This window comes from Rana temporaria, chromosome 2 (genome assembly GCF_905171775.1).
Source record: "Rana temporaria chromosome 2, aRanTem1.1, whole genome shotgun sequence".
Taxonomy (NCBI): Eukaryota; Metazoa; Chordata; class Amphibia; order Anura; family Ranidae; genus Rana; species Rana temporaria.
Genome location: NC_053490.1, coordinates 433,716,514 through 433,740,888, shown reverse-complemented (window position 1 = coordinate 433,740,888; position 24,375 = coordinate 433,716,514). Strand labels below are relative to the sequence as shown.

Here is a 24,375-nt window from a genome sequence, read left to right as displayed (position 1 = left end):
TCGGGGACGGGGCGATTGATTCCCAGGGTTTTTCCCCCATTACCAGTCTGGCTGCTGTGTTCTGGACGACTTGTAGATGCAAAATCTGGTATTTGGGTAGAGGGAGTTTGCATAGTCGAGTTGTGAATTAATGAATGTTCCAACTACTACTGCTGTGTCCTTTTCCTGGATGAATCTTTGCAGCAGGCGGAGCAGATGGTGAGATTCGCTGACTACTGATCCTATTTGTGCGTCCATCGTCATGTCCGAGTCAAAAATGCAGGAGCCGTGGCCTGATCGGCTGCATGTCCCACAGCTTGCCGCCGTCAACCGCTGCTTAACCCGCCACCAGGACGGGGTAAGTGCCAGTCAGACAATGAGCAGGCGGTGGATGTCACAGTGGCTGCATGTGATTTTTTTTTCCCAGTTTGTTTGCGCCCTCCCAAAAAACTTTGAGCACCAGCCGCCACTGGTCAACAGCTACACTTTTTTTGTAGCTGCTGACTACAAATGACTGGAACTGCTTTAAAGAGGAAGTAAGCATAGTAGCCTATTATGTGACACCTACCTGCAGGAGAAGCCTGCGATGTCCCAGTCTTCCTCACGAGTAGCGAGCGTCCATTCTTCACCCCTCTTCCTTCCTAAACCTGCGAACTCCGGCTCTGAGCGGCCGGAGTCATGCGACGTCACTCCCGCACATGCGAGCCGCCACTCACGGCATGACACGAGTTAGAAACGACACAGCGCGCCCTTTCTAACTCCGGTGCATGTGCAGAAGAAACCGCCATTTGCAAATATCTCCTAGAGCGTTCAGGTCTGGGAGATATTTCAAACACCTACAGGCAAGCCTCAATCTAGGCTTACCTGTAGGCTAAAGTGGTTGTAAAGGGTTTACAACCACTTTAAAGAATGCTCCATTTAGGGTTCTTCCTCTGGAAGTACCTGAATCTAAAAGTCACCCAGACAGCATCTCCAGGGTTAGCGGTCTCTCACACCCTGTGAATGGCACTCCGTATGCCTCACGACACATTACTCCCGCTCCAGAGGTCTACAGAACTTTCACTCATTATCAAACACCCTTGCACTCTTGACCCTCACACGTGGCGAAATCTCGATTTCTGATTGGCTGAGGGGGAGCGCGTTCTGCCCATCCTCTTTGTCACATGACTTTTCAGAATCCAAAGCGGGGCCAATAAACAGCCGGCGGAAGTGTCGTTCTCCTTCGGCTGACAAAGACAGGCTGCGGGAGTCCTTTTGAAATGAATTTGTGGGCGTGGCGTGCGCTCGTTGCCTGGTGACACGGGATGTGACGGCCAGGGGATAGCGGGCGCGGGGAACGCTGGGTATTTAAGGCCTGGCGCGGCGCGCGGGGGATCATGTGTCCGTCCAGCGGGCACGAAGGAGGGTGGTGGGTAAGGTTGAAGCGGGTGTTCCGGGCCTGGCGGAGTCAGGAGGTGCGGCCGGTGTTTCTGCTCGTACCCGCGGGCCTGCTTCTCCTCCTAGTACTCTACTTCTACCCTGTGCTCAGCGCTCTAGGGTTGTGTGCGGCCGGCGCCTGGCTTTACTATAGTTCCTCGGGGACAGCCGTGTGGAGGCAGCTGACGGGCGGAGCAGCCCCGGGGAGGCGGCAGAGGCCTGTGGGATATAGAAGGCAGAGGGAGCCGGTCCTGAAGTGGACTCCTGCTTCCTTGCTGTTACTCATGGGTAGCTATCTGGGCAAGCAGGACCCTCCGGCCCGGGCAATGGGCAGAGGAAGCAGGGAGCTGAAGGAAAGGTTATCCAGACCTAACCCTGCTGTGCCAACCCCTGCCAGGCGTCTGTCTTTCAGGTGGGTATTCTTTTGCATGTCTCCTGTATGTGCCTTCCGGGGGGGGGGGGGGGGGTACATGCATGGCTAAGTATAGCCTTAGTTTGCATCCATGTACCAGGCAGGGCCGTGTTTTACTGTTATGGGGGGACTCGCAAATGTTGGCGTGGCCCCCCACCTTTTTCCGCCAGTCCCATTGTATTGAGACACTTCCAATGTAACCTCCATGTGGGTGCACCCCCCTCCATACACTGGGGTGATCACTTCTGTGTTGGCATTTACCTGCTCTGTGTGTGTACAAAGGACAAAAATTGGACAAATGTGTCGTGGGTAAACTGCGATGAAGCAATTGGCCTGTCATTTTGGCTCCTTACAGCCATCCATTTGTATTGGTGTACGCCAGTGGTCTCCAAACTGCGGCCCGGGGGCCAGATGCAGCCCTTTGCATGCTTTTATGTGGCCCTTGGGGCACTATTTCATTCACTGCTACCAACAATAGGGCTTAATTCCCCCCAACTAATGCCTATGAAGTGGTATAATTCCTCCCGATGACACCAATGATGGAACACAATTCCTCGCAACGATGCCAACAATGGAGCCTAATAGCATCAATGATGGGGTACAGTTCCTCCCACTGACACCAATAATGGGGCACAATTACTTCCAATGCATCAAACAATGGGGCATTATTTCTCCCCACTGATGCTGGGACATTTTCTACTCCCGATGGCCACAGTCCGGCCCCCCTAAAGTCTGAAGGACAGTAAACTGGCCCTTTGCTTAGAAAGTTTGGAGACCCCTGGTGTACACCATGCATGCGGCTCTATGGGCATCAGAAAGTGCCTAGGATTTTATGCCTAAGGATTTTGCAGCCAGCCTCTAGAGCAGTGGTTTTCAACCTAGGGGTCAAATGATGATTTGCCAGGGGTCACCAAATCCTGGGCTGTTCCTGAAGCCCACACTGTTCTCTCAGGAAAGGAGATAAGAGGGGGAGGAACAGAGAAAAATGAAAAAAAGGGAGAGCAAGAAAGACAGTTAGAGGGAAAGATGGGGGGGGGGGGGCAAGAAATTAGGATAGAGAGATGAAAGAGTGGTACATCCTAAAATGTACTATAAGGGGTTCTAATATTGTACAAGTGGAAGGGACTTGGGGAGCGCTAAATGTCCGCGTGTTGGGGGCGCAAATTACTTGTCTTGCCCATGGTGCTGGCAACTCACGCTACGAAAATAATTTTACTGTTTGGGTCCCCACAACTTGGGAAATTTTATCAAGGGGTCACGACACTAGGAGGTTGAGAACCACTGCTCTAGAGGTCTGTGATCACGAAGCCTTAGATTCTCTTGACAGGTGCATATGACCTGTTTTAAACTGTTTAGCATACCCCTAAACTTGAAAGCAAGACCCTATGCTAGGGGTTCTTAACCTATGGCCTGCGTCCTCAAACTAGGGAAGCACTGGGTTGGTGGAGTTGCTAAGCCCAGATTGAGATTTGTACGTTGCTGTCCCAGAGAATTGGAGTGCATGGAACCAGCAGCGGGGGAAGCAGGGGGCCATGGAGGGAGCAGGAGCCGCAAAGCCAATGCTGCTTGTGTAGCACCGCTTCCTGTACCAGGAGGAATGATACCAAATACCCTTCACCTGGGACCTTTCTAGCAGCCTGGAGAGCGATGCCTGAAGTGGAATAGGTCAGTGTATTAAACATTGCATACACTGCACTTTTGTAATGGGCATATTGGCACTTCTAAAAAAAAAGGGGGGGGGGTTATTGGGTTGTTTTCATACTGATCCAGAGGTGCAGTGCACTGAGCCATAGACTTCTATTTCCTGTGGGTTTGATGAGCTTTTGGAACATGCAACATACTTGCAAGGTGTAATAGAGGTCGCTTTCAATGGGGGCACCTGCACTCCCAAAGACTAGGCCGCGCTAAAGTGTCACTAGATTTGATTGACTACAGCAAGAGCCAATGGCTTCTGCTGCTATCAGTCTATCCAATGAGGACCTGAGACAGCAACTGGAGCTTCTGGGCTTCTGCTCATCACTGAAATGATGGGATTCAGGTAAGTGGAAGGGGGGCAGCGGCTGTGCAGCGCAGAAGGTTTTTACCTTAATGCGTTAAGGTGAAAAACATTGAGGGTTTACAACTCCTTTAATCCCAGTTGTCTAGGTAGGTTAGTTTCTTCCCCTGACATCTTTTAGTGGCTTGTCTGTTCATGCTCCAACATTCCCCTGCTCGCCCCTAAACTCTTACCTGCTTACAATCCTGATTCAGTGCTATCCAGTCTGCAGCACCAGTCTCCCCTTTTCCTGGTCTCACAGGAGTCAACAGCAGAAGCCTTTGGCTCTTGATGCTGTCAAACCCATCTATGGGACTTAAAGCGGATGTACCATGGGAAAAAAATATTAAAAGCCAGCAGCTACAAATACTGCAGCTGCTGACTTTTAATATTAGGACACTTACCTGTCCTGGAGTCCAGCGCCGATCGCAGCAGAGGACGAGCGATCATCTCTCTGCTGCTCCCCCCGCCATCCACGCTGAGGGAACCAGGAAGTGAAGCGCTGCGGCTTCACTGCCCGGTTCCCTACGGCGCATGCGCGAGTCGCTCTGCGCCCGCCGATTGGCTCACACGCTGTGTGCTGGGAGCCAAGTGTTCCCAGCACACAACGGGCGACAGACGGGAAGTCAGAAAAACCCGTCTTTTGCCCGTAGCGTGTGGCCGGAAGTGGGTGCAAATACCTGTCTTTAGACAGGTATCTGCACCCCCCTCCCCCCTGAAAGGTGTCAAATGTGACACCAGAAGGGGGGGAGGGTTCCGATCAGCGGGACTCCACTTTAGGGTGGAGAACCGCTTTAACTGCGCTGTTTGTCTGGGCGCACACTGCCCAGGTCAGAAGCGTGCTCACATGGTTGCCCCTTCAACACAAGCCTTACTAATGGAGCATCTGCAGGAAGAAGTGGAGCATGCCAGTAGGGGGACTCCAGAATAGGTGGTAAGGGGCCGCTCTGTGCAATACCATTATAAGGTAAGGTATAACAATCTTTTACATTTTTCTTTGCAATCGCTTTAACCTCTGTTTTCCAAGAGCATCACACTTTGTAGAGCTGCAAGTGAACAAAAGCACTCTTGGCTGTATCTGTAGAGAATATTATATTTAAGTTATTTTAGTCACCTGAAGCTGTCTTATGACGTTGTTCAGGGCACAAACAAATGTCAAAAATAATTAGGTTTTGGCATGCAACAGCATATAGACTAATATTTGACCTCTGTAATCCTTTTACTATTGCCAAGTGTATTTGTTTGACTTTTTAGAAGTGAAAATTTCATTCTATAATTATGTTCTCTGCTTTTGTATGTTTGCAAGTTCTTATTTTTTTATTTATTTTTTCTCTCTGCAGAGAGACACCTGCACTATCCAGTCGGGCATTTCTGAGCCCACGTAGACGTTACCCAATCCATCAACCGCAGTACAGCATGCCTGGTTCTCTTCCTACTGTGTATTTTGATGGATACCAGAAAAAATGCTTGCTTTCACCAAAGTCTTCTCTGGTACGCAGTCCTGTTACTGTGAAAATTGCACGGCCAGACCCAAAAATCGCTCGTTCACCTGTGTAAGTAATGTATCTATAAACATCCATTGTGATTTAGTATCGCAGCTGTAGAACGAGAATGTGTGTTTTGCAGGCTAGTGAATTTTTATTTTTTTTGCTGTCCTAGTTCATTTATGTCAAGAGCAAATAACATCATTTTAAATTTAAACGCCAGCCTTGCCTTTAATCTTGCACAGATGAAAAGACACCACAAAACAGAGGGCACCCTGACCTAGTGCATTATCCTAAGAATATAGCTTTAGTAATGTAAAAAGTGGTAAGCAACAGTGACAATTGCATCTAATCACAAAAAATCAGCACCATGCAGTCCATCACAATGTGTGACAGAACAAATGAAGATTCAATAGGCGAACGCATTTTGAGGACTAGCCTCTTCCTCAGAGAATGGCTTTAGTTCTCTTTGGGCCCACTCTCGTACAGAAGATTGTTTTTACGCATATGTATAGTAGAGGTGCGCATCTTCACTGGCCTCACGATTCTATTACGATTATCATGTCTTCGGTTCGATTCTGCGATGCATCACGATTACAGCGCAAGTGCGCTTGGTTTTCATCAAAAAAATTCAAGCAGTCAGGAGAACTCAATTTTATTTATTTTTTTATTCTGTTCTTTAAAAAAAAAAAGCTCCCTGCATGTAGAAAAGTCTAAACCCAGCAGACAACAACTTAAAGGGGTTGTAAAGGTAAAAGTTTTTTTACCTTAATGCATCCCCCCCGAGCCCCCGTTTTACTTGCCTCCCCGTCCGACAGTCCCGGGCCCGTGCTTGTCTTGTTCGGTTCCCAGCCTGGCCGTTGATTGGCTAGGCTGGGTGGATTGATAGCAGCGCAGCCATTGGCTGGCGCTGCTGTCAATCACAGCGGATGGGGGGCGGGGCCGAGTGATAGTCGGCGGCTATGCCTGCCGCTGTATCACGGGAGCGCGCTCGCAAAAGCTTTCCACCATGTGAGGGAGCTTGCATGAACGTGGAAAGCTTTTGCAAGGAGGAGCGGAGACAGCCGCCGATGGACCCCAGAAGACAGGATTCGGGGCCACTCCGTGCAAAACGAACTGCACAGTGGAGGTAACATGATTTTTTTATTTTTTTTTTAATTCTGCCTTTAGTCTTCCTTACAAAGGAGCTACAGGCTCTCCCCCAAAATACGGAGGCGATGATCAGGGGCTGCGCACATAGTACAGGAGGTGATTGGAGACTGCTACAGGGGTTCGGGGGGGGGGGGGGGCGGGCGGCTGAGGGTTCAAGAGGAGTATTCAGATGGAGTGCTGTGAGGGTTTCAGGAGACTATGTATAGCGCCCTGACTGCTCCCCCTGCCCAATGGCACTGATCCCTAGAAATAGAGCTTATCACATAGGGTATTTTGTCCTCTGATATAAATAAGGTTTTGGTAAAACTTTAAAAAATTGTTACACCCAATCACTCAAACCCTCTTTAAAAAATAAATAAAAAATTGCGTACATAAAGCTACACTCGAACGTTAATCTTACTGAAATACTGCACTTGGTAAACCTTTGCAAATATCAAGGGATATAAAAAAAACCTTTTTACTACTACCTAAGCTACCTTTTTATTCTCCAGGGTCTCTGCTTTCACAAAATGTGTTATATTTATTTACTACTCTTCAGGCCTAAGTGTGTTTTTAAACATGCAAAAAGTCTCTGGCATCAAAAGGGTTAAAGTGAGCAGTCCTTAAAATTTTAAATGGTAAATCAATAGGACACTTTAGCAAATACAGAACTGAAAGCGTAGCTTGTGATCTTCAGTCACCAACTGTAAGGCCCCATGCACACGAGACACACATGCAAACTCATCTAAACACAAGTTTTCAAATTCAAAAAACGGCATTTAAAACGCCCGTTTTTGCGCGTTTGCGTTTATAAGCGTTTGGTTAAGAAACATCATAAGACCCTCCCTAAGCTCAAAACAGTATTGTGTAACCATTTCAGCCATTTTGTGAGACCAGAGCAGCTGATAGAGCAGCAGTGTACATGTATTTAGCGTGTCACTTGCCACGTCACCTGCCTCAAGTTGTGAATTGTCCACTTGCCACGTCACCTGCCACAAGTTGTGGACTGTCCACTTGCCATGTCACCTGGCCACGCCACAAGTTGTGGATTGGCCACGTCACCTGCCACAAGTTGTGGATTGTCCACTTGCCATGTCACCTGCCACAAGTTGTGGATTGGCCACTTTCCACGTCACCTGGCCACGTCACCTGCCACAAGTTGTGGATTGTCCACTTGTCACATCACCTGCCACAAGTTGTGGATTGGCCATGTCACCTGGCCACGTCACCTGCCACAAGTTGTGGATTGTCCACTTGTCACGTCACCTGCCACAAGTTGTGGATTGTCCACTTGCCACATCACCTGGCCACGTCACCTGCCACAAGTTATGAATTGTCCACTGGCCACGTCGCCTGCCACAAGTTGTGGATTATGCACTTGACAAATCACCTGGCCACGTCACCTGCCACAAGTTGTGGATTGTCCACTTGCCACGTCACCTGCCACAAGTTGTGGATTGTCCACTTGCCACGTCACCTGCCACAAGATGCGGATTGTCCAATTGCCACGTCACCTGCCACATCACCTGTTCACATCACCTGCCACGTCACCTGCCACAAGTTGTGGATTGTCCAATGGCCCACGTGACCTGGCCACGTCATCTGCCACATCACCTACCACAAGTTGTGGATTGTTCACTTGTCACATCACCAGGCCATGTCACCTGGCCATGTCACCTGCCACAAGTTGTGGATTGTCCAATGGCCACATCACCTGTCACAAGTTGTGGATTGTCCACAATGCAATGCAAGCAATTACATTTTTTTATGTTTTTTTATGGTTTTTCATCATTTGCCACTATTTGAGATTTCTAATGTAAAAAAATAGGTCGCCTATAAACGAAATCGCGGCAAAATGCTGGTACCTTGTTTAGCGGCGTTTTGCCGCGATTTGCGCCTGAAACGCGAAAACTTTTCCGTCTGAACCCAAAATTTTGCTTCTGAAAAAACGAGCCTAAACCCAACTGCTTTAAAACGCAAAAAAAGTGAATGTGTGCATGGACACATAGGATAACATTAAATGTGTTCATGGGCAGTTGAAAAAAATGCCCAAATGCCTCTGAACTCGAGTTTACCGGCGTCTCGTGTGCATGGGGCCTAAGTATCAGCATGGTGCACCACCATGTGCATTTATGGTTGCAAATGGTGCAAAAAATCACTCTATACATTGGCAAGGTTGCTCACATCTAGGTGATCTTTGGTTGGCTAGAAACCCAGAAACACTGACCAACAAATGCACCATTTGAATTGTTGTCATACACTTTGAACAGAAAGCCTGTTTGCTTGAAATTGATTTTCTTGGCTTTTATTCTACTATAGCCTGGATAACCTGCTGTCTCCAGGACCAGCATCTCCACTGGCTCAGTGTGCACCAGATCCATGTGCAAAAGAAACTGTACTCAATGCCATCAGAGAAAGCAGGAAACGGATGAACAAAGATGAGCACAGTACAACTGGAGGATTGGAAAACAAGAGGAGGTGAGCTTATTAAATATGAAAGCCATTAGAGCAGTGGTTCTCAACCTTTCTAGTGCCGTGACCCCTTCATAACATTTCCCAAGTTGTGGGGACCACTAACAGTAAAATTATTTTTGTAGAGTGGGTTGTCCGCACCCATGGCAAGACAAGTAATTTGCGCCCCTAACCCACAAACATTTAGTAGTCCCTTCCACTTGTATTTTATTAAAACCCCTTATGGTACATTATAGGATGTAACACTATTTCCCTTTGTTCTCCTTTATTTACCTCTTATCGCTCTATCCTAATTTCATGTTTCCCCCCCCATCCCTCTCTCTAGCAGCTTTTCTTATTCTTTCTCTCCCTTTTTCTTTGTTCCTCCCCCTCTTTTCCTCTCCCTACCATGTATTCTCAATTTTTATTCCTTCTCTTACTCCTTGGGGGGGGGGGGGGGTGTGGGATGAGTGGCAATACTGGGATACTAGGGGGGTTCTGATCAGCCAACTTGGGTACTCTTGATTAAGGTCTGAGATATGAGAACTGTAGTGGGGACTTTTAACCACTTAAGACCCGGACAAAAATGCAGGTAAAAGACCAGGCCCCTTTTTGCGATTCGGCACTGCGTCGCTTTAACTGACAATTGCGCGGTCGTGCGACGTGGCTCCCAAACAAAATTGGCGTCTTTTTACCCACAAATGGAGCTTTCTTTTGGTGGTATTTGATCACCTACGTTGTTGTTGTTTTTTTGTTTTGTTTTTTAAACAAAAATAGAGCGACAATTTTGAAAAAATGCAATATTTTCTTTATCGTACATCACGGGACACAGAGCAGCATAGCCATTACATATGGGTTATATAGTGTACCTTCAGGTGATGGACACTGGCACTCTCCGACAGGAAGTTCCCTCCCTATATAACCCCCACCCATAGTGGGAGTACCTCAGTTTTTTCGCCAGTGTCTTAGGTGTTGGTGCACGTTGAAGGTTGTGCCTGCAGTTTGTCCTTGGGACCAGGGCCAGCCGACCGGATCCGTCCAAGGTGCTTCATAGCCAAAGTGGACGGTACCCGGGCCCCAATTCGTGGATGGGGTTTTGCCTATAATGCCTCTCCTTGGAGGGCTGGACTCTGGGTTCCAGGACTGGGTTTTTTAACCTATGAATACCTGCTGCCAGTAGTGCTGTATAGGTCCAGGTGTGTGGTGTTCCTGACTTGGACCCCGGTCCCTGAAGGTCTATGACCATACCCACGGTGAAGGGGGAAGATTGGGCCTCTTGCATGAGCAATACCCTGCGGCGTGGAAAGGTAAGCGGGGGGCCTACGGAACTTGGTTTGTCAGTGGGCTCCCCACAGGGGACTCTGGGGAAAAGCCTTTTTTATGCCTCTGTGCATGGGCTAAAAGAGAAACCACAAAGTCTGCATGACTGGATGGCTCAAACACCCAGGTATACTGTTCCTCTGGCTGGGCTAATAGACTGCTGCTGCTGCTACAAGGTGTTTTTGCTCCATGAAATGTAAAGGGGAGCATGTCAGGTTTAAATTACTTACTTCCTGATGTCTGTGTGTCTCCAGCAGCTCCCGGGCTCCTCTCCCCACATGGATTCTGCTTCCTGCTTCCTGAGAGCGGCGTCGGGAGCGCGCGCGCGCGTGCGCGCGCACTGTTATAGGCGCCGACGCTGCGTGGAGGGGCGGGGGACGCCCAGGGAGTTCCCTCCCCTCTGTACATCAGAGGGAAAGACTCTATTTAGCCTGTCAGTTTGCTGAAGGCTGTGAAGGGACACGGAGCAGCGATGCTGAGCTGAGCAGGATAGGTTTGCCTATGTTATGCTGACACAGTGACACCTAGTGGCCGTTTTTTTGTACACACCTTGCTAAAGAGCTGTTTAAGCTCATATTTTCTCTGAAAAGCCGGTGTACTAAGTAGCAGTCAGAGTACTTAGTAGTTGGTACTCTCTTAGCCCAGCATTAAGGGAAGCAATATTAGGATATGATTAAGCCCTTGGGGCTCAATATTGCTATCTCTTGTTAGGTTTTGGGAAGTTTAGTTTCTGTCTAACATTACCCTAGCCTAAATTTTTTTCCTCATTTATTTAAATGTGTGTTTTTCTCCAGCTATTACAGTTAGTTGTATATTAGCGGAGTATCTCAGATTTGTTATTATGGCTCCTAAGGGTGCAGGGAACGCTAAAAATGCTAAAGGTGTTAAAAAGCCGAAGGGTTCCCCATCGGGCTCGGAGGATATTTCCCAGAATCCACCTGCCCCTACCTCCCCGGAGGATCCGGAGGTTGCTGCCCTGGGTGAGCCATCGGGGTTGCTAGGTGCTATGGCGGGCCCTATTCAACCAACTCCTTCCTATGTCACGGAAGAGATGTTAGCCTCCACCTTGGGTGGATTTGAAAAGAGGATGGCCGCTCTTATTACGGCCTCTTTATCCGGGAAGAAGCGGGCTAGGTCCCCGTCTCCCAGGTTTGAATCTCCTGAGGAAGATGTCCTTTCCACTGAGGAATTGGATGATACAGGAGACCAGGCTGAGGATCATCTGGACCATTTGGGTTCTGAAGATTCTACTATAGAAGAACCTTTTTCAGCTTCTCACGCAGAAAAATTGTGGGTTCAGTCCTTAACGGATATGGTGCGGTCAGCTTTTAAAATGCCTTTGCCTCAGCCTCTGGCCTCCGCTGTGTCCTCATTGGGCTCCCTAAAAGCGCCCCAAGCCAACCTGGTGTTCCCGGTCCATCCTTTGTTAAAGGACCTGATATTTCAGGACTGGGTTAAGCCAGACAGGATTTTTTTGCCTCCTATAAGGTTCGCAGTTATGTACCCTTTAGAGGAGGAGTTTTCAAAAAAATGGGCTGTCCCCACTGTTGACGCAGCCATATCATGTGTCAATAAAGCTTTAACATGTTCAGTGGACAATATTCACATGTTCAAAGATCCTGTGGATAAAAGGCTTGAGACCTTACTAAAGGCATCCTTTTCCACAGCGGGGGCAGTGGTCCAGCCAGCTGTAGCTGCCATTGGCGTCTGCCAGGCTTTAAAAGACCAGGCCAAGCAGGCCCTAAAGGACCTCCCGGCTCAACAGGCTCAGGACTTAGCCGATCTACCTAGAGCCTTATGTTTCGCGGTAGACGCTATCAAGGATTCAATCCAACAGGCGTCCCGCCTATCCCTGTATTTGGTCCACATGAGAAGATTACTTTGGTTAAAGAACTGGTCTGCAGAAACCCCCTGCAAAAAACTCCTTACAGGATTCTCCTTTCAAGGAGAGAGATTGTTTGGAGAAGATCTTGACAAATATATTCAAAAGATCTCTAGTGGTAAGAGCACCCTTTTGCCGGTTAAGAAAAGGTTCCGAGGTCCCTCTTTTAAGCGCCCAACCTCTCCAGTTCCAGGGCCCTCATTCTCTAGGCAGTATCGACGGCCTCCTGGACGCGCAGCTGCAAACAGGCCCCAGGGGCAAGCTGCAGGGAACAAGAGACCGTGGAACCGTAAGCCGGTTAAGGCTGCCCCTAAGGCAGCCTTGTGAAGGGGCGCCCCCACTCTCTCGAGTGGGGGGAAGACTCCGGTTGTTCTCGGAGTTGTGGGGGGCCCAAGTTACCGACCAATGGGTTCTGTCCTCAGTAACTCAGGGGTACAAGCTGGAGTTTCGGGAGTTCCCCCCTCCTCACTTTCAAATGTCAAGACTTCCAGGCGACCCTCAGAGACAGGCATCGCTTCTGTCCGCCCTAGAGCGACTCCTATCTCAAGGAGTGATTATGGAAGTACCAGCAGGGGAGCAAGGACAAGGGTTTTACTCAAACCTCTTCGTTGTCCCGAAGCCAAACGGCGACGTCAGGCCTATTCTGGACCTAAAGTTATTAAACCGCTTTTTAAGAGTCCGGTCTTTTCGAATGGAGTCCATTCGTTCGGTGGTGGCCGCCCTCCAAGGAAAGGAGTTCTTGGCCTCCATCGATATAAAGGACGCATACCTGCACGTTCCGATTTTCCCAGGCCATTACAGGTATCTGCGTTTTGCCCTAAACTATCGGCATTATCAGTTCGTGGCTCTTCCGTTCGGACTAGCCACGGCCCCTCGGGTTTTTACGAAGATCCTGGCCCCCGTGTTAGCCATCCTAAGGGAACAGGGCATTCTGATCATGGCCTACTTAGACGATCTTCTGGTAGTCGACCACTCAGCGGCCGGCTTAAATCGGGCAGTGTTGCTAGCAGTAAACTGCCTAGAGTCCCTGGGTTGGGTTCTAAACCGGGACAAATCGGCTTTACAGCCCACAAGAAGGTTGGAGTATCTAGGTCTGATTTTAGATACAAGACAACAACGGATCTTCCTGCCCCAGTCCAGAGTGGACTCGATAAGGGAGTTAATCCACATAGTCCTAAGCAGCACAAGGCCATCTATACGCCTCTGCATGCGCCTGTTGGGAAAGCTAGTGGCCACCTTCGAGGCAGTGCCCTATGCCCAGATCCATTCTCGGAGGCTACAGAGAGCAATTCTCGCGGCCTGGGACAAAAGACTCCAGGCCTTGGATCTTCCCATTTCCCTTCCCTATGCGGTAAGGCAGAGCCTGTGTTGGTGGCTAGTCACAAAAAATCTTCTGAAAGGAAGGTCGTTCAATCCCCCCTCATGGAGGATAGTAACCACGGACGCCAGCCTATCAGGTTGGGGTGCAGTCCTAGACGATTTAACCCTACAGGGGAAATGGTCAAGGGCAGAATCAGCCCTACCCATAAATGTCTTAGAGATCCGAGCAGCTCGGTTGGCTCTTTTGGGCTGGACGGAGGTTCTGCAGGGCTCCCCAGTAAGGGTGCAATCCGACAATGCCACTGCCGTAGCTTATATAAACCACCAGGGTGGCACCAGGAGTCAGGCAGCCCAAAGGGAGGTAGATCGGATCTTTTCATGGGCAGAAGCCCATGTCCCCTGCATCTCAGCTATCTTTATCCCCGGGGTGGACAATTGGCAAGCGGACTTCCTCAGCCGCCAACAGATGTCCCCAGGGGAGTGGTCCCTCCATCCCGAAGTGTTCCAGGTCATTTGCCGGAAGTGGGGTACTCCGGAGGTGGACATTATGGCGTCCAGATTCAATGCCAAAGTAGCAAACTTTGTCTCTCGAACGAGGGATCCATTGGCCTGCGGGACAGATGCCTTGGTGTGTCCTTGGCATCAGTTTGCGCTAATTTATGCCTTCCCTCCAATACGGATGCTACCCCGTCTTCTTCACAGAATTCAAAGGGAACGCAAGCCAGCGATTCTAGTGGCCCCAGCGTGGCCCCGAAGACCTTGGTACTCCTTGATAAAAAGGATGACCGTAGAGGAGCCTTGGGTCCTCCCTCTACGTCCGGACCTCCTCTCACAAGGGCCATTCTACCACCCTGCCTTACAGGCCCTAAATTTAACGGCCTGGCGGCTGAGTCCCTGATTCTCAGAAACAGAGGCCTTTCAGGGCAGGTCGTTTCTACCCTTATAAACGCAAGAAAACCAGTTTCCAGGTTAATATACTATAGGGTGTGGAAGGCCTATATTACCTGGTGTGAAACCAGGAAATGGGATCCCCGCAAATATACTATTGGGAGAATCCTGGAGTTTTTACAGTTGGGAGTGGAAAAAGGTTTGGCGGTCGGCACAATCAAGGGGCAGGTGTCTGCCTTGTCGGTCTTCTTCCAGAGATCGTTGGCTGCCCATTCCTTAATGAAATCCTTTTTACAAGGTGTTATTCGGGTGAATCCCCCGATTAAAGCTCCCCTGTATCCTTGGGATCTAAATTTGGTTCTATCGGCCTTGCAAAGGCAGCCCTTTGAGCCCTTGTCCGTGATTCCTTTGGTCCTTTTGACTAGGAAACTAGTGTTTCTGGTGGCCATGGCATCCGCCAGAAGGGTGTCGGAGTTGGCAGCCTTGTCATGTAAGGCACCTTATTTATTATTGCATAAGGACAGGGTCGTTTTGCGGCCGCTTCCGTCCTTCCTGCCTAAGGTGGTATCAAATTTTCACCTTAATCAAGATGTGATTCTTCCATCATTTTTTCCAAAGCCTTCTTCTAAGGAAGAGAGGTTACTACATTCCTTAGATGTAGTTAGAGCTGTAAAGATTTACTTGGAAGCTACAGCCCAGATTCGTAAGACGGACGTCTTATTCATTCTGCCGGAAGGGCCCAAGAAGGGCCAGGCAGCGTCTAAAGCCACTATTGCTAAGTGGATTAGGCAGACGATTATTCAGGCCTATGGCCTGAAGGGGAAGAGTCCACCCTTATCGGTTAAGGCTCATTCCACTAGAGCTATAAGTGCCTCTTGGGCAGCGTATCACCAGGTCCCTATGGCTCAGGTCTGCAGGGCAGCAACCTGGTCATCTGTCCACACATTTGCAAAATTTTATCAAATGGACGTTAGGAGGAACGCTGATTCAGCCTTTGGGCAGGCGGTACTGCGGGCCGCAGTTTAATCTCCTCTTGTCCGGTGGCACCTCTTGTTTGGTTTTTTCTGGTTGTCTCCCTCCCCTCATGGAGCATTGCTTGGGGACATCCCATATGTAATGGCTATGCTGCTCTGTGTCCCGTGATGTACGATAAAGAAAAAGGGATTTTTATTAACAGCTTACCTGTAAAATCCTTTTCTTGTAGTACATCACGGGACACAGAGCTCCCACCCCTCTTATGGGGAATTTTGGGATGCATATTGCTTGCTACAAAACTGAGGTACTCCCACTATGGGTGGGGGTTATATAGGGAGGGAACTTCCTGTCGGAGAGTGCCAGTGTCCATCACCTGAAGGTACACTATATAACCCATATGTAATGGCTATGCTGCTCTGTGTCCCGTGATGTACTACAAGAAAAGGATTTTACAGGTAAGCTGTTAATAAAAATCCCTTTTTTTACTTTTTGCTAAAATTATCCCCCAAAAATATATAATTTTTATTTTTTTCCCCTCAGTTTAGGCCCATACGTATTCTTCTACCTATTTTTGGTAAAAATCGCAATAAGCGTTTATCGATTTGGTTTGCACTGGCCACGTCACCTGCCACAAGTTGTGGAATGTCCACCTGCCACGTCACCTTCCTACAAGTTTTGGATTGTCCACAATGTAATGCAAGCAATTAGTTTGTGTGTGTGTGTGTTTTTCATCATTTGAGACTTCTAATGTGTAAAAATAGGTCACCTTTAAAAACGCCTATAAATGAAATCACGAGACTGTGTGCATGGACACATAGGATAACATTGAATGTGTTCAGGGGCAGTTGAAAAAAAGTGTCCAATTGCCTCTGAACACGCGTTTAACAGCGTGTTGTGTGCATGGGGCCTAAGCTGCCTTCTAGGCACCATTTACATTTTGTATTTTCTGTTGTGAAGAAACTTTGTTAAATTGCGTGTCTATTTTATTTCTCACTAGGAGGCAAGGCAGCAGTGGAAGTCGAGACTCCTCATTTGAGTATACTTTACCAAATGGAACTTTGCCTTCTTGTGTCTCAAAGTAAGTGGGAAAAATACCTTTTTTTTTTTTTTTTTTTTTTTTTTTTAAAAAGTCATCAGGCAAACCATATGTAATGGTGTCTGGTGTAGAAGTTCATCTGCTAGGTTCTGGAGAACTAAATACTGGCAGCCTATCGGCCTTCTATTGTAAACACACCGCCATGTAATGTAGTGGCACAGTGAGATCTAAAAAAAGCCTGTTTCTGTCAGTGGTTGTTCTGGCTACCCCTCAGCTTCTATAAAGACTAGTAGGAAGGGGGTAGACTTATACCGCGAGTATATCCCAAAACCAACATTTTTCCTGGAAAAATAGGGGGTCGTCTTATATGCCGGCAAATACGGTAAATGGCTATTTGCCTTGCATAAAACGTAGTTTTTGAAATTCTGAAAATGCTATGTACTCATGAGCCACAAGGTGTGCTTTGTGTTGGTTTTTTGTTACTGCCTTGATGCTGGGCAGAATGATGTATCGAGTCAAATATCCAATTTGAATGCATGGTTTAATATCTGACATTGTGGCATTTAATTCAGATGACTGCTGAGGAAGAAACTGGTCTAAAAAAAACTTGAAGGTGTCAAGGCAGACAATACAGTACATGTTGATAAACTACTGTTGAAAGGGAATATTCCTTGTGTCTTTTGATCGGTTCAGTATCTGGTAACCGATAACTGAATGTTTGTATTGTTTTTGTGCTCTTATCAGGCTCGACGGCTTAAAAAGAGGTCTCAATTCACACATTCTGGAAGACACCGTCAACAAAAGGTCGCGGACCTCCTCGATCAGTTCGTTGAATAGTTCCGCAATTAATGGAATTGCAATGTCTTCTCACAATGCAATCAGCAGCTCCTACAGTTCTAGCAAAGTCATCCTGCAGGTATTGAATCCTCAAAAGTTTGGACTAAAAGAAGCTTCTGTGACACTTATACTATTGATTCAGTTGGAATTGGACAGGTTTTCTAACCTGTCAACTTTTTATTTATTTTCATAAATATTGGATTTTTGTGAACAGTCAATGAATATGTATGGACACTCTCTCCGGTGTTCGACTAACCGGAAACATTGGGGCACTACTAGGACTTAATCACCTAGGTGGGCCATTGCCTTCTAGACTGTTTGAGAGAACTCCGGTACTAATGTAGAATTGAACCATTTTCTCCAAGTGCCCCTCGGAGGGTGCATGGCAGTAAAGTGGAAGGTCATCACAATAAGGATAAAAGCACTCGGTGCTTGTGTATTTGGAGGCTTCGTGTTGAAAAATCTGATTAAAGATCTGCCTATGCATAGTCTGTTTTTGGGGAAATTTTGTGTAAGCTACACAATCTTTTAACTATTAAATTTTTCTTTGACTTGTAGAAAAGAAAGCGAACACAAAATGTATCTGCAGTTTCAAGTTCACCCTCATCCAGGAGCCAGACGCCAGATCTTTCAGCCAAAAAAGCAAGGTAATTCTTTTTTTTATTTTTTTTGTTTTTGGGCAGTTTTTCCAGTTTGTAGACATGAAAATAAAATGTGAGTGCATAAACCAATTAATCTTTCCATGCTGCTACTTTCAATAAAATCAAACAAAGTGAAATCTAATACAATCCAAAAATATGCACATCTCACAGTAGCGCATTAATGTGTGCAAATGTGAAAAATCCAAAATATTACATGAAAAACGTCTATTTAAAAAAATGCACAAATGGGAGCTGTTCTCCCAGCAATCATCCAGGTGAAGGGAGAGTAGAGCCAGTGGGAAAGTCACTAACAGCTTTTGAATTTCCCAGTGTTCCTGGCGCTCGCAGTCATAGTCCCACCTCCTGGCCCGGGTCCTTTGATGGACAACACGGGTCCAATGCCGAGACATCTCTCATAGGAGTAGGGCCTGTGTGATTGCGAGCGCTGGTAACACTGGGCAACTCAAATGAAAGCTGTTACAGCAACGTTCCCCCTCTGTGGTGATCTGGCCAGCTCTCTTCCCCCTACACTGGTGAGACTGCATTGATGGGGCACTAATGTTAAATGATTTATGCAGAATGAAGTTACAAAAATTAAGTGGAATTTCATGAGAATTTGAGGGTGTGATTAGGGTTTGGGTGGGGCAACTGTTGGCGAGTAACCCTTAAGGCCTGGCTAGTAGCTCAAAAAATCCATTAACTGGTGTAATTGGCCAAGACAAAACACCATAATCCTCCAGTAATCTTTGTTGGAGGGAGAGATTGGAGTGACGCGCCCAGCTGCTGGGAGCTAGAGGAGAAATGTCACGTGACCGGCGCAATATAAAAATGAGGTACAAAGGAACATCGAGTGGAAGAATACAGATCAATATCTTGCTCATTACATATGAGTTTATGGCTCTGTTTCCACTAGTGCAACTTTGGACAGTCGCATGACAGTCACAGCCCATTGATTTCAATGGCAGACATTCCCATCTGTGCAACTTTTGAAAAGGTGCCTGCACTACTTTGATGCAGCTTTAAGCCAGAGTGTAAAGTTGCACTCTAAATTGCAACTTTGCCTTCGCACTAATGGAAAGGTAGCCTAAGTAGCTTTGGAGTGCGCCTTTGCACTCTCTGGATCAAGGTCGCTTCAAAGTAGTGCAGGCACCATTTTCAAAGTCGCATAGATGGGACAGAGTTTTCTTGAAATCAATAGGCTGCGACTTGCAAAAGTGTTCCAAGTTCCACTAGAGGAAACAAAGCCTTTGTCTACCTTTCCACTATTGTGGCTCAGAGTGTAAAGTTGCACTCAGAGTGCACAACTTCAATCAGTCGCATTAAAGTAGTGCAGGTACCCTTTCAAAGTCTGATTTTTCAAGGTTGCATAAATGGGAACAGATGCCATTGAAATCAATGGGCTGTGACTTGTCATGCGACTTTGTGGAAACGTAGACTGTGTGGTTGCCTGTACTATTCCTTTAATGTATAGTGATCATTAGTGTCCAGCTCTCTTCTATGGTAGTCTTGATTCAAAGCACAGCTAGTGTCTGTGTGTGTGCGCGCCCTGCACCCCCTAGTCTCCCTGCGTCCTGTGTGAATGGGGTGTTTTTTTTTTTTTTTTCCCCCCCTCTCATCTCATGAATTGGGATGTTCAATGCATCCTTATTGCTGAGAGAACACAAGGCAGGAACCTATGATCAGCTTTTCTGTATATGCCCACTGGCTAAACAGGAACAGTGCCTCCCTCCCTGGAAGTGATGTCACTAGCTTTCCGTAACAAATAAAATAAAAATACTATACATCTAAGATGGTGCTGCTATAAGACCAAAGACGGTACAAAACAGATTACAGCGCACACATGCAAAAATTACGTTTATCCTGCAAGGCTAGTTAAAAAGCATGAACATATTCAAAAATACAGGGGTATGGTCATATAGTGCTAAGCCCACTTACTGCAACAAAGTACCCCGGATTAGTGGGTCCTACCCTAGTAATAAAATGAACCTGTGTCTCTCACCCATGGGAGATAAACTCCTCTATATGGGAGAACTGAAGGGATTCCTCCTATATGACCATATAGTGTGACCAACCCCCCCAGGTGTTTTTAACTAGCCTTGCATGATAAACTTAATTTTTGCACATGTGCGCGCTATGATCTATTTTGTACTGTCTTTGGTCTTGTAGCAGCACCATCTTAAATGTATAGCTGTGATAATCTGTTTTGCAGCTTTCAGTAACCACACCCACTGGCTGCTCTTAAGCTGGATACATGCTATCCAATTTTTCTTTAAAATATATTTTTTGGGGAGATTACAGGCTTTTTAATTCTTCTACACTGGTGACCTTTTGAACGGCAAAACTTCTGTAAAATGGCAACACCTAGATGTGAACAGAGCCTAAGGCCCCTTTCACACTAGGCGGATCTGTGGATCTTCGCTGAGCTGGCAGATGACAGATCCCTCTCTGCTCACTGGGAGGGGCTTGTCCAGCGCCGCTGTCTCCTATGGAGAGAGCTGATGAAAATGGCTGTTTCCTCTGATCTCACCTGATACGTCGCCATCTGTCTGATTTGATTGGGTCAAATGTCACAGCGGACGACCGACGCTCCATAGAGAAGAATGGAGCGGCCTTTCGGGTCTGCCGAAAAAACTGAATGGTCTGACCGTGTGAAAGGGGCTTAAGGGAGTGCAACTGACAAAGATCACTTTGGAGGATTCTGGTGTCTTTGTTTTGGCTAATTGCACCTGTTCATCACGTGATCTTGGATTTCTTCACCGGCACTTCTTTCATGTAGTAAGAATATTTTGGTTGTGTGGGTTTTTTTTATACCACATGCTTTGTACACAATGTGCTACTGTATAATGTGCATGTTTTAGCTTTTATTAGATTTCGCTATTTTTGTTAAGTTTGTAGATGTGACTTAATGTTGTGTGGACCTCAGCTGTTTGTAGTAGGAACATTATTTAGGGAAATTTGCTAAATGATGACGCTTGATCTTCTCTGTTCATGTAATGGACCGAATGTATTTTTGGCATACTCCTTGGTTGTAAACACCATACTTTTCTGTTGGATACAACTATCGACATTGCTCTTTTACCCAGCCAAATTGAATGACTCTATTAAACTTTTCTCACAGAGATGAATCGCATGAAAATAGTCCATTGTCTGCTCTGCAACAAAACAAAGACCAGACTGGAAGACGTAAGTCAAGTGGACATTGCTGTAGTAAATGTTCAAATATGTTTATCCTGATCCAATTTGGGCCTGAGTGAAAGACTGATCTTTTTTTTATTTGGACCCTTTTTGCAGTTTGTGACACTCCTCCCAACTCTTCTGTAAACTCCTCCAGTGAAAACGGGAGTGGTGGAAACCGAAGGAAAAAAGTGTTGCTGGTCTACTCCGGACGTAGTGATCAGTACCCACTGGTAAATATAAATAACTTGAAGGGTTTTTCTTTTATTTTTTTATAACCCACATTTAAAAATTGCTGCCAGCCCCTCTATTAGAGCGTGGCATAGCACGTTTTTTTATAAATAAAAAATAAGTGTTGTAAATGCCTATTTAGGACAATAGGCAGGTCACATGATTTGCGGCCACTGTATACATCAATATATGGCTCCTGAAGGAGGGGCCGAGATCTCCCTTTGATGTCGGCCGGGGAGATCGCATGGCCACTTGGCTCCTCCTGCAGTAGACCTGGAAACTGGCTGAGAGTCATGTGACTGGCCTGAAGATGGCGCTAAAACTGTATTTACAACCCCCCCGGTTTACTTACCTGAGCCCTTGTAAGTCCATGTTGAAAGCGCTTTATCTCAGCCCGGTCTTCTTGGCTCTTCGTTGGCCAGATTGATGGCAGCGCAGCCATTGGCTCGCACTGCTGTCAACTCCAATGACGCAGGGGGCGGGGCCGAGTCCTGTAGTTGGCGACTATGGACTTCTGATGAAGCCCCTAGGGAAAGTGCTTCCCAGAGGGGGTTTATCAGAAGCGGGGAGGAGCTGAGACAGCCGCCGAGGGACCCCAGCAGATGAGGATCAAAACTAGCTGCACAGTGGAGGCAAGTATAGCATGTTTAAAAAAAAAAAAAAAAGTGAAGCTTTAGTATCACTTTTTTTTTTTTTTTTTTCCAAATTGTTTTTATTAAAGTTTTCAGACCGTACAGAAAAGAAAACAAAATGGATAAGACATAGATTACACAGCACAAATGTGCATACAGTGTAAAGGAGAATATGCGTTACGATTCATTACTACAGTGTGCTTCATTAACAAATGTAAAGAATGATGGGGAGCAGGGGGTGCACCCAGTCACCGACTTGGCACAATCTCCGCGTGCCGACACAATAGTTTGACATATACCAACAGTGAGACCCAGGCTAAATGAGAGAAATAAGGTTTACATGTAATAATCAGCCAGCGGTTTCCGACTCCACCAACCAAGCCCGCAAAACTTTGTCATATTTCTGCGGGCAGCCTTGGTTAAAATGTGTCCTTGTACAGGGGAAGGCTGGCGTTAACCAGACGCCTCCACTGCACCAGGGAGGGGGGCGTGGGTTTCTTCCAGTGCATAGCAATATTCTTACGTGCATAAAGTAGCAGGCTGATTAGTGTACGTTTAGCAGAGGATGGAACAATGTTTTCAATGATACCCAAGAGACAGACTTCCATTGCCAGGGGCAGTTGAACTGCCGCAACTTTGTTAGTCAATTCCAGCACCTCTTCCCAATACTGTTTCACTGCAGGGTATTGCCAAAAGATGTGAGAGAAGTTGCCGGGGGAGGCGCTGCATCTCCAGCACTCTGGGGAATGCGCAGGGTTCATCTTATGAAGTCTGTGTGGGGTGAAGTATGCCCTGTGGACAATTTTAAATTGCACCAGTCTGTCTCGAACCGAGACCAGGGTGCTAAAGGGAAGGTCCCACACATCATCCCAGTCATCAGTGTCCAAAGTGGGAATGTCACCCTGCCACCTGGATCGCAGCCCGTCTAGGGGAGGGAGAGACGCAAAGATCAGATAGGAGTACAAATGCGAGGTGGGCTTCACATCACAGCTAAACCTAAGTGTTCTCTCCAACTCCGACTGGGCCACGATGCATGAGGACTGTGGGAACTGTGCTGCAAATGCATGTGACAATTGGTGATACCTGAAGATATAGTGTGGAGGTAAATTAAATGTGGACAAGAGCTCCGCAAAGGGTATTAACTTATTTTGCGAGACAATGTGCGACATCAATTTGATGCCGCGTCTTGACCACGCAACGGGATCTAGAAGCTTATAGAGGTGGTCCAAGCTGGGGTTCAACCAAATGGGGGCATTGGGGGAAACCTCAGAGGGTTTACACCTTTCAATGGCTAGTCCCGTCCGCCACGCCCGTAGAGTGGTAAGCATGGAAGGGGTCAGGGGGTACGGCGCACGGGGGCCCCGAAACAGCAAAAACCGGAGGGCCTCCAGCGAACCGACCACCGAGGCCTCCAGGGCAGTGGAGGTGTTAGTCCCGTCCGGCCGCGGTCACCAGCTGGGTTGCTAGGAAATACTTATAACAGTCGGGGAACGCCATTTCCCCCCCTGCGTCCGTGGCCTCATTAACGTAGCTAACTTGTACCTTGGCGGAGAGGTTCCCCAAATGAAAGAGGAGAAAATTTGATTTAATTTGCGGAAGAAGGACTTGGGCACCCACTGAGGGGAGTGGCGGAAGAGGTATATAAACTTTGGGACAATTTTCATCTTAAGAAGATTAACCCTCCCCCAGACAGATAATGGAAGATTGTCCCAGGCCTTAAGCCTTAATTGAGCTTCTAGTAGAACTGGGGACAAATTAGGCGAAATAAAATCAGTGGCCAAGGCAGAGACATGTACCCCTAGGTATTTAAATGAGCTAACCCAACAGAGCGGGCTATCGGGCGGGGAGGTGGACCTGGCCGCCTGGTCAATCGGGAAGAGCAACGACTTGGACCAATTCACCTTGAGCCCAGTGACCGAGGCGAACGTGTTCAGCACAGTCAGTGCGCCTCGCAGCGAGGGACCAGCGTTGTTTAAGAATAGTAGCATGTCATCCGGCGTACAAGGCCACCCTCTCCTCCAGCAAGCCCACACGAAGACCTCTAATAAGTGGTGAGGAGCGGAGAGCCTCCGCCACCGGTTCGCTTTAGTATCACTTTAATCTGCTTTTAAGGCACCAGGTTTTTTTTTTTTTTTAACAGTGAATGTGGTTTTCCTTTTTTGGTAGTCCATTCGCAAAACAAATGTGGTGAGAATACAGTTTGAGAATTTTTCATATGAATGTGCAAATATCTACGTGTGCCGCTTTACTTTTTGTAAATGTTGCTATTGAATAGTATTTAAGTGGTTTTAAAGACTGCCTTGTGTGTATCGAATGAATCGCTACTGTAGTGATCTGTTACCAAACAGGAGCAACTTTGAGTCTTGTTGCAGCACTTGCGCTATAACGGAATGTGGACAAATTGTGTTTACCTCTACTTATTGCACACTCTGTAGCATGATCTCAAGCCCTGGAGATGGTTTTTAGCACCAATCCCCACCAGAGCTGTTGGCAGTCTGGGTGCAGCATGCTGCGCTCCAGACTTGAATTTT

At 47.2% G+C, this 24,375-nt stretch overlaps 1 protein-coding gene across 1 annotated transcript in view; it reads left to right on the top strand.

Moving 5' to 3' along the window:
• Positions 1 to 1,321: 1,321 nt before the first annotated feature.
• The window catches only part of POM121 (POM121 transmembrane nucleoporin), a 34,863-nt gene continuing 11,809 nt past the window's right edge, over positions 1,322 to 24,375 (top strand). The window contains exons 1-8 of the mRNA XM_040338340.1: positions 1,322 to 1,807; positions 5,183 to 5,395; positions 8,777 to 8,935; positions 16,291 to 16,371; positions 17,074 to 17,245; positions 17,725 to 17,813; positions 20,926 to 20,990; positions 21,099 to 21,214. Of these exons, the coding sequence (XP_040194274.1) occupies positions 1,356 to 1,807; positions 5,183 to 5,395; positions 8,777 to 8,935; positions 16,291 to 16,371; positions 17,074 to 17,245; positions 17,725 to 17,813; positions 20,926 to 20,990; positions 21,099 to 21,214 (1,347 nt within the window). The 5' untranslated portion in view covers positions 1,322 to 1,355. The remainder of the gene's footprint in view (positions 1,808 to 5,182; positions 5,396 to 8,776; positions 8,936 to 16,290; positions 16,372 to 17,073; positions 17,246 to 17,724; positions 17,814 to 20,925; positions 20,991 to 21,098; positions 21,215 to 24,375) is intronic.